This window comes from Diorhabda carinulata, chromosome 7 (assembly GCF_026250575.1).
Source record: "Diorhabda carinulata isolate Delta chromosome 7, icDioCari1.1, whole genome shotgun sequence".
Classification (NCBI taxonomy): domain Eukaryota; kingdom Metazoa; phylum Arthropoda; class Insecta; order Coleoptera; family Chrysomelidae; genus Diorhabda; species Diorhabda carinulata.
This window is the reverse complement of record NC_079466.1, coordinates 7786964-7801995: the sequence shown is the minus strand read 5'-3', so window position 1 is coordinate 7801995 and position 15032 is coordinate 7786964. Positions and strand designations below refer to the sequence as shown.

At 32.1% G+C, this 15032-nt stretch overlaps 1 protein-coding gene across 1 annotated transcript in view; it reads right to left on the bottom strand.

Moving 5' to 3' along the window:
• LOC130896700 (uncharacterized) overlaps positions 1-15032 on the bottom strand; it is a 95631-nt gene that overhangs the window by 31411 nt on the left and 49188 nt on the right. Inside the window, exons 2-3 of the mRNA XM_057804963.1 lie at positions 3790-4001; positions 231-388 (exon numbers count right to left, since the gene is read on the bottom strand). Coding sequence (XP_057660946.1) covers positions 231-388; positions 3790-4001 — 370 coding nt within the window. The remainder of the gene's footprint in view (positions 1-230; positions 389-3789; positions 4002-15032) is intronic.

The window sequence follows — 15032 nt, the reverse complement described above, 5'->3', positions numbered from 1 at the left end:
CAATTAGTTATTTTTTTATTAATCTCATCTCAGAAGAAACCTCTCTAAACATATTTATTTAATTTTTTTGGTCTATTGCAGTTAATATGTTCTAATCAATATTATTTTTGACACTTCAGTTTAATTTTGGGCACGATCAAAATATTTTTAATAAAAGTTAACCAAAAATCAGATTAATTATTTATGTGTATATATATTTCAGCTTAACGATATACGTAGACTTTACTCACTCTGGTTCTTGGAAATCTGCAGGCAAAACATTTCTTTTCGTTAATGTATGATTTTTGATCGAAAATATCGAGCACTTGACGTGAAGATTTTCTTTGATAACATGTCCATCCTCCTCAGCATTTTCTATGATCAGTGTTTGATAATAAATTTGTTTACCCTGAAAATAAGAAAAAATTTAGCAACAAACAGTAAATTTGACTGTCCATTGAAGTTGGCTCTAATCCCGAAAAAATTATATGAGTTTATTTCAAAGAAAATTAAATTTTTATCGCAAATGTAATACTTTTGGTTTCTTGATTTTCTTCAAATTTTTGTCCACAAATAATAGAATTGACGAGACTATTTTTGGAAAGTTTTTATGTTGAAATGGTCTTCTTCATGTAATAGTTACTTTTTAGCAGAATATATTAACAAACAACTCAACTTGAATAGTCTGTATATTGGCTTCAATAGAATAAGGTAATTAAATAAGGCATTGTCGAACAGTCCAGTGAAGATATTATTATTTCCATTTGTTTTTGAAGTGAAAACTATTATTGACTTCAACTGTCATTTGCTAAATTGAGCTATGTTTTTACTGTCCATTTAGAATATAAGGTATGTTATTTTTTATAGCCAATTTTAAGTTGTATTTGCATGGCAGGGGGTTGAGTCCAACCAAGACATTATATCATCTCCGATATGATGTTGACGTACCAAATGAACTAATTTAGTCTGTTAATTGTTAACATACTTTTCAAATTCTACAGCTTACCCCCTTACTCGACGTACATAAGGTCTGGATATCCTTCTTGTCGAAATCGCACAGGAAACCAGAAATTTATCAGCAAATTCTGCTTTTTCTTTATATTGCATTATATTTAATATTATTAGGGCAATCTTTTATATTATCCGTATGACGCCCATCTTTTCGTTTGATTTTCTAATTGGTACGTATAAAGTATTTTTCATCATCTAGAACAATGACTCTCTCATTGGTTTGGGGTATATTTAGGATACTTTCACTTTTTTCATTGGTCTAGACCTTTTCTTATCAATTACTGCGATACAGCCCTCTTTGAAGCTGTTCACGTGCTAGTTTTTTTATGGAAACTCCGATTTTGTTTCTTTCTCTTCTTATCAGTCTTTGTATTTTTTCTCGGATAAAAATTCTTGGTTTTCCACTTTTTGGGAAGTTAGACACAATATTTCCTCTTCATATTCGGTTGTAGAATGTTGAATGTTTCTGCGTGAAATTTTTGGTTTGGAAAAATGTCAACTATGTCAGGCTTGGTGATTCGTCCAACCAAATTAGAAATGCGTCTTTTCATTTTAATGCAACTGACATAAAAAAGACTTTTATAACTAATGCCAAAATGATAAGCAATTGGTAAGTAGTAATAGACACAAGTAACATTTCTCATGAATTTCAGAAAACTGGTAAGAGTTAGAATATAACTTCAAATGAAAGATGTAAAATTGAATTTTCCACAAAAATAGTTTTCAGAAATTTTTTGACTATTACTTATATTTGAAATTTTAGTGTTGATAAAGCTTAAGGGATGACAATTACAACTTTAAAAAATTATATCTCGCTGAAATATTGCGATCTTTTTTTTAAAAACATGAATATTCTGAATATGATGTATGTGTCAAATTGGACGATCCACAATTGTTATTGGAATTTTTTTTCTTTAATATCTACTGTTTTTCCATAATTCGTGAAAATAGCTTTACATTAATTTCTACGACTCTTCTCGGGGATGATTTCAAAAATTATTGACAAATATATTTCGAACATTTATAAATAATTTATTTTGAAATCACCCAGAATTCGCAATTGAGATATCTTTTAATACAAGTTTTTGGAAAATCATACAATTTGTCAGATATTTTCGTTTTTGCCATAAAACATACTAATTTTACCTACGCATTGTTCATTCCGCTGTTGATTTATAATTATTATGGTATGCTATTTTCACAACAAAGTTATCGTTTTCTATATCATGTATGTATATAGTAATGTATTAAATATTTCACTATTGGAACGAAAGTCAATTTAACTATGTAACTACTATGAAATTACTTATAATGGACTGTTATTGCGTGTTTTTCAGTTTTTGCCTTAGTTTTTCACTATTGACGTATTAGGGGTACGGTACGAAGGGCGGTTTGACGGAAGATTTACTTCTCAGAACTGGTTAATAAAATCCTTATCCTTTCACTTCTCTTGAAAAATTATTCTTCTTTAACCCTCAACTCAACCAACATTATTTTATAAATAGGTGAAGTAAAAAAAAAGTCCAAAGAAATGTTTGATAATTTGGGGTTGACCCCAGAGAACTCACCTAGAAGCTTATGACTTATCGTAGCTAATTAAGTCTTATTTTCCAATGTATTTATGTGCACATTTCGCAACCTATTTACCCAAATTTTGCTTCGGTTTTTCTATTTAATTGTTCAAACTAGTTTCTGAAAAAAATCTACTTGTTTATTTTCATGTCCCTGCCGTGTTTAGTCTCTACTCAAGAGGAGAGAAATGGTATTGGGGTGGGTATTAGGTTAGGATTTTTTTTAATGATTTTTTTCATCTGCTGGCCTTTGGTTGAAATGTTTCAATGGAATAATTTCGCAAATGGGTCCCCGCGGGTTAGTTACGTGTACTATCATTTGGTTGAACAGAGCTTTCTGAAACAAAATATATTAAGTGAAGAGATTAAGGAGCGGGCAGAGATGCGGCTGCATTATTTTCTAGTGCCGGCGTGCCAGTAAACCTGCAGCATCGACGATTGGTGAGAAGGACGGGTTTTAGATGTAGGTTTCACCTTACGGTAATATGAGAAACATCGCCGAAGGCTTAGTGGTTATCAACAAGTTCTTGATAGGAATGTTTAATCTGAATACAGATCGTTCTTAATGACTGTAGTTGTAAAATGTTACACATCTGCAACTTTTAACACGTGCACGAATTAACCATTATTATGAAAGAGAAAATTTATCACGTTTTACAATTTTATCCATAATAAAATATTTTATTAACACATGCTGCAAAAAAAATTACCGATGGAAGTTGAAAATTCTGTTCTGGTCATCTTTCAGAGATTATGGGACATCGGGAGCTGGAAAATTCTCACAACTGAATATTTTAATTATAAAATCTACAATGATTATATTTTATTTTAGGATAAATTTGTTTAACTACCGAAGAATGAATAAATATCTTGAATTTGTAAGCATTACTATGATTCATATTTATCTGATGATAGAAGAGACAAACGTTGCGAAACTTTCCAAAGAATATTTTTTTATAGTTTGAGATAATTGGAAACTCGCAGAAAGTATTTAAGGATGAGTGGATACACTCTTCCGTCAAACTACTCTCGAAATTTCCACAATCTATAAACATTCTAGATTCCCATTTGATTTTTCCTATTAAAATAACTTCTTAACCGTAGTTTTTTTAATCAAACTTCATTCATTTATTTTCCAATTTATGACGTTATTAGTGCTTATCGTTTTTTGATAACGATCCCAATTCTTCATTGGTTGTTTATGCATATTCTAATGGATAAAACTTACCGTTTGTTTATTAATAGCTCTGGTAACAGCACATCGGTAGACATCCTGTAAATCGAGTTCAAGGACGGCCAAGGATCCTGTTGAGTCGGTATGAGGTCTGCATGCCGGATCGGGATAATCTCTTAAACCTTGAATATATACCGACATTGTAGTTGAAGAAATTGGTACTTCCAAGCGCATCTGTGATGGAGTACATTTAACTTTTGGAGAAACTGAAACAATATGAATGATGTTATAGGAAATTAAAGTACCATTGGAAGTAAATTTCAATAATAATTCGTGTGAGAAACATACCATCAATATAGCGAATAATAACACTCGTAATAGTAACTGAATTTTGATTGAAATTATTCATATTAATATTGAAATTGAATGATTTTTTTCGTGATTGTGTCATTTTCAGGTTTGATTTGCTTCGTTTCAGCCAATACTGATTTCAGATAAAGACTTTGCATCAGTTTTTTCAATGCAAAGTGTACAGCAATTTTTCGCCGCGCTTCATCGCAACTCAAGCACAATGTTCATGCTCCAATTTTACCTGACATATTTAAAAATTTGTGGTGCCTTTCGCTCAAGCCCCGCCGTTAGTGTCAATGTTGAAGCTAATGAGCCAATACTTTCCTTAAGACGACAATCTCTTCTCCTGTGATATGCTGCTAAAGTATATTTCAATCCTTCTAATCCTGTCCATTCGCTACTTACCACCACTTCCGTACCTACTAACTCAGGAACAATTGTTAATTCAATCCCTCAATTGCTCGCACCTCTACTCCAAAATACCAACCTTTTCACCCTCTTTGCTTTCTCCTCCTCCTTGGGTAAAAAATATTCCCATAGTAGATATCTCACTAACCATCTACAATAAACACGAATCCTCTAGCGCTCTTGTAGAGAAAGCATTCTCGGACATTCTGCATAAAAAATCCTTCGACCCAATTCTCTATATGAATACCTCCAAAGCTGAATCCGCAGTCACTACAAACCAAGAACTTATAAGTTCTTTCCGCTTGCCCTCGACGTGTAGTGTTTATACTGGTGAACCATACAGTATCCTTCAATCCTTCAAATATATTTCTTCTCCCCATAAACATATCGCCATATGTACTGACTTTCTTTCATCCATACAGTCAATCACAACCATATTCACCGACCATCCAATAGTCCAAAACATTCATGTCATCTACCAAACTCTCATTGCTCTTGATATAACAGTCTCTATCATCTGGCTTCCATCGCACACTGGAATTGCTGGAAACGAATGTGCCGATCGCCATGCCAAAGAAGCCATAAAGAATCATCCTGAAATCCCAGTTCAGCTGGCCAATGATCTGAAGATTAACTTCAAACACCTCATTAAAAAATCTTGGCGCGATACAACTACTTCTCACATTTCCCTAAACTTTTTGAATAGGAGAGAAGCTGTGACAATAAGAAGACTTCGCATCAACCACACGAAACTTACTCACGGCTATTTGATGTCGAGAGAATGTCGCCCTGTCTGCCGAAATTGTCAAGTTCCTGTGACTGTTAAGCACATCCTCACCAACTGCAGAGAATATTCTAAATGTTTTCTATGTTTTCACAATTTCTCTTTGAAAATTGGCAATTTTACTTTTTTTGCCATGAGGAATCATACTTTGCACTCTAATTTAACATTGCTAATAGAGGGCGATAGTTACACTTGTTTGTGTTAATTAAATCAAAGTAAACTTTTTTTGGGCTAAACTTACAACTAAAATAATAAAAAAATATTAAAAAGCGTTAAATTCTACAAAAAGAAGTTACTTTTCTTTTATTCGTGTAACTCAATCGGTTATCGAGTTATTTGCTACTAAAAAGTTCAATAAATTTTAATTTTTTCATAAAAAAATTTTATTATTCCTTAAATATGTAACAATAACAAATTTGTAAACAAAAATAAAAAACTTCAAAGCAAATGCTCAAAATGCCCACAAAATAATCCTTGTCTATTATTTTTAATTACATCCGCGGCTTCTTCTATTTTCCGTCGCAGATGTGGAAGAGAAGTAATTTTTTCTTTGTAAACTAATGCCTTCATTCACGACCAAATTGAAAAATCCAAATGATTTGAATCAGGGCCTCTTGGTGGCCAAGCAAACTCACTTTCACGACAAATCCAACGATGCGGAAACTGTTCGTTTAACTATTGACGAACTTGTAAAGAATAATGTGGTCGTGCAAAAACCACATATTTTGTCTTAAAGCGAGAGGTATATCCTCTAGTAATTTGTGTAAATGTTCTTGAAGAAAATCTAAATGAAGATGAAGAGGTCCATTTAAATTGGTTGGTAGTTCGAAGAGACCTATTAAATACCCACATATTACACCACACCAAATGCTAACCTTAAACTCGTGATGAAAATGTGTTTCCCTCATAGCATGTGAATTTTCAGAATCCCGCAAATGATTATTTTTATAATTAAATATTCCTCATCTGGTAAATCTTGCCTCATCAGTAAAAATAATTGTATCCAGAAAATCTGGGTTAACATTTTGTTTATGTTGCAAAAAATGGGCAAATTGTAGACACTTTTAGAAACAAATAACTCGATAACCACGATACACGAATCAAAGAAAGGTAATTTTTTTTGTAGAATTAATTGCTTTTTAATATTTTTTTATTATTTTAGTTGTAAGTTTAGCCCCAAAAAAGTTTACTTTGATTTAATTAACACAAAAAAGTGTAATTAGCACCCTCTATTAGCAATGTCAAATTAGAGTGCAAATTATGATTCCTCGTGCCAAAAAACGTAAAATTGCCAATCTTCAAAGAGAATTTGTGAAAACATAGAAAATTATTGCGAAAATCAAAATTTAAATTTAAAGTTTAATTTGACACCCCGTATCTCGGAAACTAGCAATGTTTGCATAAGGCATGTTGAGCAGTATCATCATATTTTGAGGTCTAGAATCTACAGTTCAGAGATTGGACATTCTTAATGAATCACCCTGTATATATAGAAATGTGAAAGGTCCCCGACACTGCCACACGACCAGCGGATTCCAAAGTGCAATAAACAATATCCACATAGTCAGCGGATTCCAAAATACGTATCAAATAAATATAAGTTCATTGCATTAAATTGGATTCATTCATTGTTTTGTTACTGTTCATTGTTAAAATATTGATTTGTCTGTAAAGTTATTTTCTGTAGAAATTATAAGTCGTTTATTGTAAATAAAAGTACTTTTTAAAAAAAGTTAAAAGTGTCTCAAAGAACATTTCTGGCGCTGCGAACAGGATCAAATTCGTACAGAAACACAAGTTTTCCTGGTCAACTTTTGTTGTTAAACGAGACGATAAGGCGAGAAAAACGTAGTATGTAGAAGACATCACCAGTGATCATCCTCTTGTAAGTACAACGTTCCTTTTCACCTTATTTATGAGCACTTTTAGCGATATTTCTAAAAGTAACTTACATTTATTATTGTCAAATCTCTCTATAAACTCTTTGGACAGTTCTACTTCAGCTAATAGTTCTCGATTTTCTAAAAATTAAATTTTAAAAGTTCGAAACACTGATAGCTTGAATATGTCTCTTCAAAACAATGATATCTCTAGCCTCTGTGTCACTCTACCTGAATTTAGTTCGGAAGATAATCTTTCAACATTTATAAAATCGGTAGATAACTTAATTACGTTCCTTCGGTCACAGAATCTCACTCAACCTCAAGAATTCATATTAAATGCCAATATTATTTCTCGTATAAAAGGTGAACCTAGAGATTTTTTAAACTACTCAAATTTAACACTTTGGACTGATGCACGTCCAGCATTACTATCTAAATACGGAGATCGACGCTCCGAAGATATTTTACTAACTCAATTATCTACAACAGTTCAGTACTATAATGAGACGTATGACCAATATCACCAAAGAATCTCTAATAATTTAAATGATTGGCTTCAACACATAGCTCTTAATGATAATATAGAAACTGTAAATTTCAAAACCCCATACTTTAAAAATATTGCTCTCAAAACGTTTTGCACTGGCATTAACGAGCCATATTGTGAATATTTATCACATTTTCAAATAAATTCTCTCGATGAAGCCCTGCAAAAATGTATCTCCTACGATAATCATAAAAATCAACAATTATATATGAACTTTTTGAGGAGTCAACAAAATAGAAGACTACCCTCTATCCAAAAACCAAAACAAAATTCTATTCCTTCAAACCACAATAGATTTAATCAAACTTTCACGCGAAACCCTATTATTAACCCAAGTCCCCCACGAAATAACTCTTTCTCAAATATTCCTATTTCTCCTATAAATAGAATCCAAAATAACCACCCCCTTAGAAATAACCAAAGTTTCACTAGATCTCAGCCTAATAATACTTTTGGTAATAACCATACATTTAATAACCCATCTACCAACAATTCTTTTGGAAATAATCCAAACCCCCTTGCTCCACAACATCAAAGAAATTCTCTAACTTCTCGAAATGTCCCACAACCAATGAGTGGTGTACAAACTAATTCTAGTAGAAATCAACCAATGAGTACTTCCACGAGAAAAACTTTTAATTTTAATGTTGATTCCCATCAAAATGAACACTTCAACCCTAACGATACTTTAGACTTTGACGATACAAATGACAATTTTGAAAAAGAAAATTCTCATCCAGACGTCCAGGTCGAAAATTTTTACGAAGCCACTCACGAAGCACCAATTCAATAAATCTTAATAATATCCGTAACAACCCCCAACTACCATATTTCATTATGCCAAAATCAAAACTAAAAGTCTTAATTGATACAGGAGGCTCAGATACAATTATATCTCCTAAAGCTTCTACCTTTTTCAACTCAAATCACATTTATAATAAGCCCTTCACGTTGACTTCCATGAAAATAACACGGAAGTATAACTCCAATATTAAAACACCCTTGCTCGAAGAACTTAACATTTTAGAACCCATTGCCGATTGGAGTAAAGACTTCGACATACTATTAGGAAATTACGACCTAGAACGCTTGCATGCTTTGATAGATTATCAAAGTAAATTACTTACATTAAAACGTCTTAATATTACTATTCCTTTTGACACCTTGCATAATAAAATTCCTGTAGACATCTTCAATGGCGACATTCTCCTACCCGAAACTATAATAAATAACATTAAAATTCCTGAATCTATCCATACTGTTGCCAACGGTTACATTAACGATATCTATTTACCAACTCCTTTGCCCTTAGAACCTATACATGTCGAGCATTTAGATAAATACGAAATATGTAACGGTCCAAGTAAATTCGATCCTTCATTAATTCGTAGTCAGCATTTGAACCAAGAAGAAAAGGAAAAAATTTTGAAGCTTTGTAACAAATATAAGGATATTTTCTATGACGATAATTCCGATTTAACTTTTACTTCGGTCATTAAGCACGAAATAAGAACAAAAGACGAAAACCCAATTTACGTCAAAGGCTTCCGACATCCGAAAGCAATGCAAGAAGAAATTTCCAGACAGATTAATCAATTATTCGATAAAAAAATTATTAGACCATCAATGTCTCCTTACTCCGCCCCTGTTTGGGTTGTACCAAAAAAAACCGATGGTTCCGGCAAGAAAAAATTCCGTATGGTTATTGATTACCGCAAACTAAACGAAAACACCGTTGAAGATAAGTATAATCTTCCCAATATAGAAGACATTTTAGATAATCTAGGAAAAGCTACATATTTTACTATCCTTGATCTAGCCCAAGGCTTCCATCAAATTGAAGTCCACCCAAATTCAATCGAAAAAACAGCTTTTTCCGTACCACATGGTCACTACGAGTTTTTACGAATGCCATTTGGTCTTAAAAACGGACCTTCCACTCTCGAAAAATTGATGGATAACATTCTCAGACCTTTTCTCCACAAATGTTGTTTCGTCTATATGGACGACGTCATAATTTTCTCTAAGTCCCTTCAAGAACACTTGATTCACATTGCTGCAATCTTTGAAACATTCCGGAAGGCAAATTTGAAAATTCAATTAGACAAATCTGAATTTCTGACGAAAGAAGTCGCTTTCCTTGGTCACATTGTGACTCCTGAAGGCATTAAGTCCAATCCTAGTAAAATAGAGGCCATTAAAAACTTCCCTATTCCAAAGACTGTGAAAGAAGTGAGATCATTCTTAGGACTCATTGGATATGACAGAAGATTCATCCCAAATTTTGTAAGAATAACATCACCTTTTTCTCGATGCACTCGTAAAGGAGCTATCATAGACCCAACGAATGTCAATTACAAAGAACATTTCTGGAGCTGCGGACAGGCAAATCAAACGAGATAAATCATTATCATAGACATATTTTACAAATTAATTTAGAAAAATTAACTGATACTTTAGAAACGAACCCTAATGACCTTTTCAATTCACCTTTAGAAAATGGACCTTTAGCCCCTTTGAAATTTAAATATAATCACCTTTTAAACGAAGCAAAAGATAATCTTCTTAAAATTACCCGTAAACATAAAAGAGGTTTGTTCAATTTCCTCGAAACAACTATTAAATATATATCTGTTAACCCTGATGATTATGACTTGGAATTATTGAAATCACAAATTACTGCTGTAGAGGTTAAAGAAAATGAAATCATTAACAATCTTAACAAAGAGATATCTTTTGGACACTCTACTGATACGAGATTTACTAATCTGCTAAATTTGATAAATAATAATTGTAAAATAATTGTGGCTGCAGTAAACAAGTTATCATCCGATTTCAATGGGTACGTTGCACTTCATAATAAATTCTAAACCTTCAAACTATAAACTTCCTTTTGAAACTGATTCGAACTAAAACTTTAACAAGACCTTTCGAATATTGAGCTCTTTACTTTAGATGAACTGGAAACTTTAAAACGAGAATTATTAGGAACATATTCTCGGAATGCCCTTTTAATCAGTGACGAACATCCCTATCAATTAATTGAAGCTTCTAAATCATTAGTTTGCGTTACCACCAATACCATGCTCATAATACTGAAAATACCCATCCTTTATCCTCATTCTTACCCTATATCTAGAATCTACCCTATTCCCAATAATGATCACATTATGATCCTGCCGCCCGCGCATTACTACGCAAATAATTGTGCAAGAAATTACAGTGCCGCAAGTAGTCCCAATCAAACTGCATCCGAAGCACGAAATTATGCTAGAAAAACTCCAAATTCCAGAGACGCACGGACAAGTTCAACCCATTGAATCAATCCCACTCCTGCCGCAATTTTCCGCAGGACTCAGTATTGTTTCTTTAATTACAATTTTGATTATTTTAGCCATTTTAATAACAGTCTCTGTAAAGAAACGAAAAAGAATTTCCAGATTCTTATATGGTCCCAAACTACAACCCACTCAAATCCAGATTCTCCAAGATTTGTTCTCAGAGACTTCGAGGACGAAGTCAACACCAAAGGAGGGAGGAGAAATGTGAAAGGTCCCCGATACTGCCACACGACCAGCGGATTCCAAAGTGCAATAAACAATATCCACATAGTCAGCGGATTCCAAAATACGTATCAAATAAATATAAGTTGATTGCATTAAATTGGATTCATTCATTGTTTTGTTACTGTTCATTGTTAAAATATTGATTTGTATGTAAAGTTATTTTCTGTAGAAATTATAAGTCGTTTATTGTAAATAAAAGTACTTTTTAAAAAAAGTTAAAAGTGTCTCAAAGAACATTTCTATATCTATAAAGCTTTTTCTCCATGTGTTTTTAGAGTGACCCATAATTATCATATTTATCTCAAAATGAGTTTTTTATTTGATGATGTTGATTTACTTGCCGTTATGAAAGAACTACAAATATTAACAAATCCAACCTTTGTTAGAATTACAGCTAAAGACGTGAAATTATTTTTGTGGAATAGATTCATCCACTGAAAAATTAATTATATTTTGAAATTATAATTTAAAATTATCATTATTGTTTTCATACCGATAGATCTCGATTCTAATTAGTAGGGTAGAGTAAAATTTCAACACGAATTTATATTAAAATTAGCACTGAAAATTGGAAACATTGAAATTGCTTTGTTCTAAAAGCAATTCATATGATTCATTTACTCCAACCATGAAATATACATTTCTATCAGATATGATACACGTTGAAAAGAATTACCTTGATCAGTCGATGTAACGAACTGGATGGAACCAATATTTACTGATAAGGATGTTAGGTTTGAAAAATTCGTGACATTGTAAACCCATAATTACTTTACGATAAGTATGTTTAGACTTTATTGGTACAAAACAAATATAGATCAATAATTCATATCAATTCAGAGAAAATAACATGAAATTATCGTGAAATAGGTACCAGCAAAATAATAAAATATAGCGAACAACACCGTATATTTGTAGAACGGAACATATCAATTACCCAATACGTAGAGGGTGTATGTATATGATTCAAAGCAATCTAAAGATTATCAATTTGTGTTAGCTGGAGCAAAAAATATATCAGTTTGAAACGATCTATTACGCTAGAATTAGAATGAAACAACTTGATAACAAGGTAGATGAGAGTTTACTACCATTCAAATAGTCAATAATTATCATTACGTGAACAGTCATCTGACCTATTACGAACCAGTACTTTGATTGTGAATCCAAAAAAAAATTGTTAGGTATGTTCTCCAATACTATTCAAATGTTCTATACATGTCGTCACTTTTCGGAATCAATAGTAAAGTTCTTCTGGAGATCCAGTATTGATTGTGGGATTTGCAATGAAATGACCCCGGCCAGGGTTAGCGGTGGAGCCCATATCCTCAGTAAAATGTAAGTGGTATAGTATATATAATAAATTTCCTTCATTTCTTATTTCTTAAACCTTTCGATATAACCTAAAATCATAAAATTATTTCTGTACAAGATTTATCTGTAGTATCTTTCAAAGTAATTGGAAAATCTTACACTTCTTTTTAAGGAAGGTTGTAAAACCACAGTAATTTACTTTATTTAGAGGTATAATCGAAGCGAGAATGGCCTTACATGAATTCTTAATTTTTTTTTAGAATTGTTTGACAAAGTCTTCTAAGTGCTTATAACAAATTTTGCGAAGTCTGTATAAGAATATATTTTTTATTTACGAAAGGGCTTACAAAAAAGAGATAAATATATAAAATACCTATCATTGTGAATTACGGTTTTGCAAAACTATTGAATGCAAAAAACAGGTAATGAGACTTATTGGTTTTATGGAAACCACAAGATCTAACTTTTGATTGATAAGCGTAAGTGATACTCGGCGGAATCTGACTAAATAAATCTCATATTAAAAACAATTTTAACTGAGAAAAAAATGGGAAAAATGCAACAGTGATCACAAATTGGACAAAGTATTTAACTTTAATTGTTGTAAATATAAAAGAAATGAATGTTAAATTCGTAGCTAGGAAGTATTTATCACAAGCTGTTCCAAAAAGTTGACAAATCATATGAATTATGTGATTTTGTAATAAGAAATCAATATTTTTGATCACCTAGTCTTATTATACATCTTTTTTTGTTGCGAAACAACAATTGGAGGTGTTGTGCCATTTTATTAAAAACAAACTTTAATAACGAGTGTTTTCGTCTAACATCAATTATACCCAAATAATTCCTTTCCATACTTTGAACAAGGTTGTTGAAGTAGTTTCTGTGGAGGAAGGTATTTTTAATGGAAATTCACGGCTTTTGATGACAATTATGCTTGATAAGATTGAAGTCGGGTAGTTCTAGATAAGGGATACTATGAAAGTGGAAAGTGCATTCAAACACTCTTGTGCTATTGCCTGAATAGAGAAAATTTCGTTCATCACCAACACAAACGTTCAACATTGTTAATAATTGATTGTAAGTGAGGACTAAATTCTGTTAGTTCATCGGAACAAATGGCTTTCCGAACAGCAACTATTCCACAAATGAACAGATGAACCTCCTGTAATGGAAAAAATCGGATCAGAAAATCCGAAAAGAACCGCTAATAAATTTCTTCTAACATAATTCTCAAAAGTTGTAGTGAACAAAAGTTAACTGCATGTAGTTTTCTCTATATTAATTCAATTGAAACTAAACCAACAAAAAATAAGGAAGATAATACTGCTCAATCTAATAAATGATGAAATTCTTGAACATACAAAATAGAACAACTTGCTTCAAGCTTTTAAATACTTATAGTTATACTATAGATTCAGTCTGTATATTATTACGTATAATTAAAATACAAACCTAGAGTTTCTTTGAGAATTTTGTAAAATTTCGATTACTAAAATGAGTTATTGGTCTTTAAAAAAGTCGGAATATTAGTTCCACAACTTCACAATTCTCACATCCTTTAACTACGAATACGTTAGATGAAAAAGGTCTAGTTGAAACACAATATTCCACGGGTGGTTTGTCATGCCACTCAAATCAAAATTGCTAAAAAGCTTCATTTTTAGTCGAGTTTATGAGGTCAACGATCCTCATTCGACATGTTAAGGTACTACTACAAAGGAAGTGAGTATATCTGATGAAAACTACGATAATCTTAATACATTGGTTCGTAACAATGAACGTATATACTTTAGTTGTACATACCAAATGAGCGTTAATATTAATGGAGAATTCACACACATGCGAGGTATTTATAATTGTTGCTATTTTCCAATTACTAGATAAATTATCTAGTTAGTATTGTATCATTTTTTTGTTAGAATATGTATTAATCTAGATTCTGCATGTGTTATTTAAGTTATAATATCTCAGAAATCTCTTTCTTTCGCTGATGTTATCATGTTTATATTTAAAAGTCGTTTTTTATTATTAAGACGTCAATGAAATCAACTCTAACCATATGCACCTTTCTTTCTATGAGCGCAGCCAACCAAGATTATTTGTATGGTAGCACCGATTCTAAGGCAGAAGTCTATACACATTATCATGAAGCAGAGTAAAAACGTATATTGATGCCTTTCTCATCTGAATTTCCTCTAGGTTGTTAATGACCACCCTGAAAACCTCGATGGTAGTACGGCACAAAGTATAACTTAGCTAACTCTAGGGTATTAATCAATAATTCTATATTTAAGTGGCGAAATTACTATGAAATAGATATAAAAGTACTTATTTTTATCTTTGTTAGAAGTCTTTGGTTGTCTTTATGTAAGTACTAGACCGATGTCCTTTGAGAAGCCGATCAGACGCTTCCGCTTAGACCTTTTGATGTCGTTAAG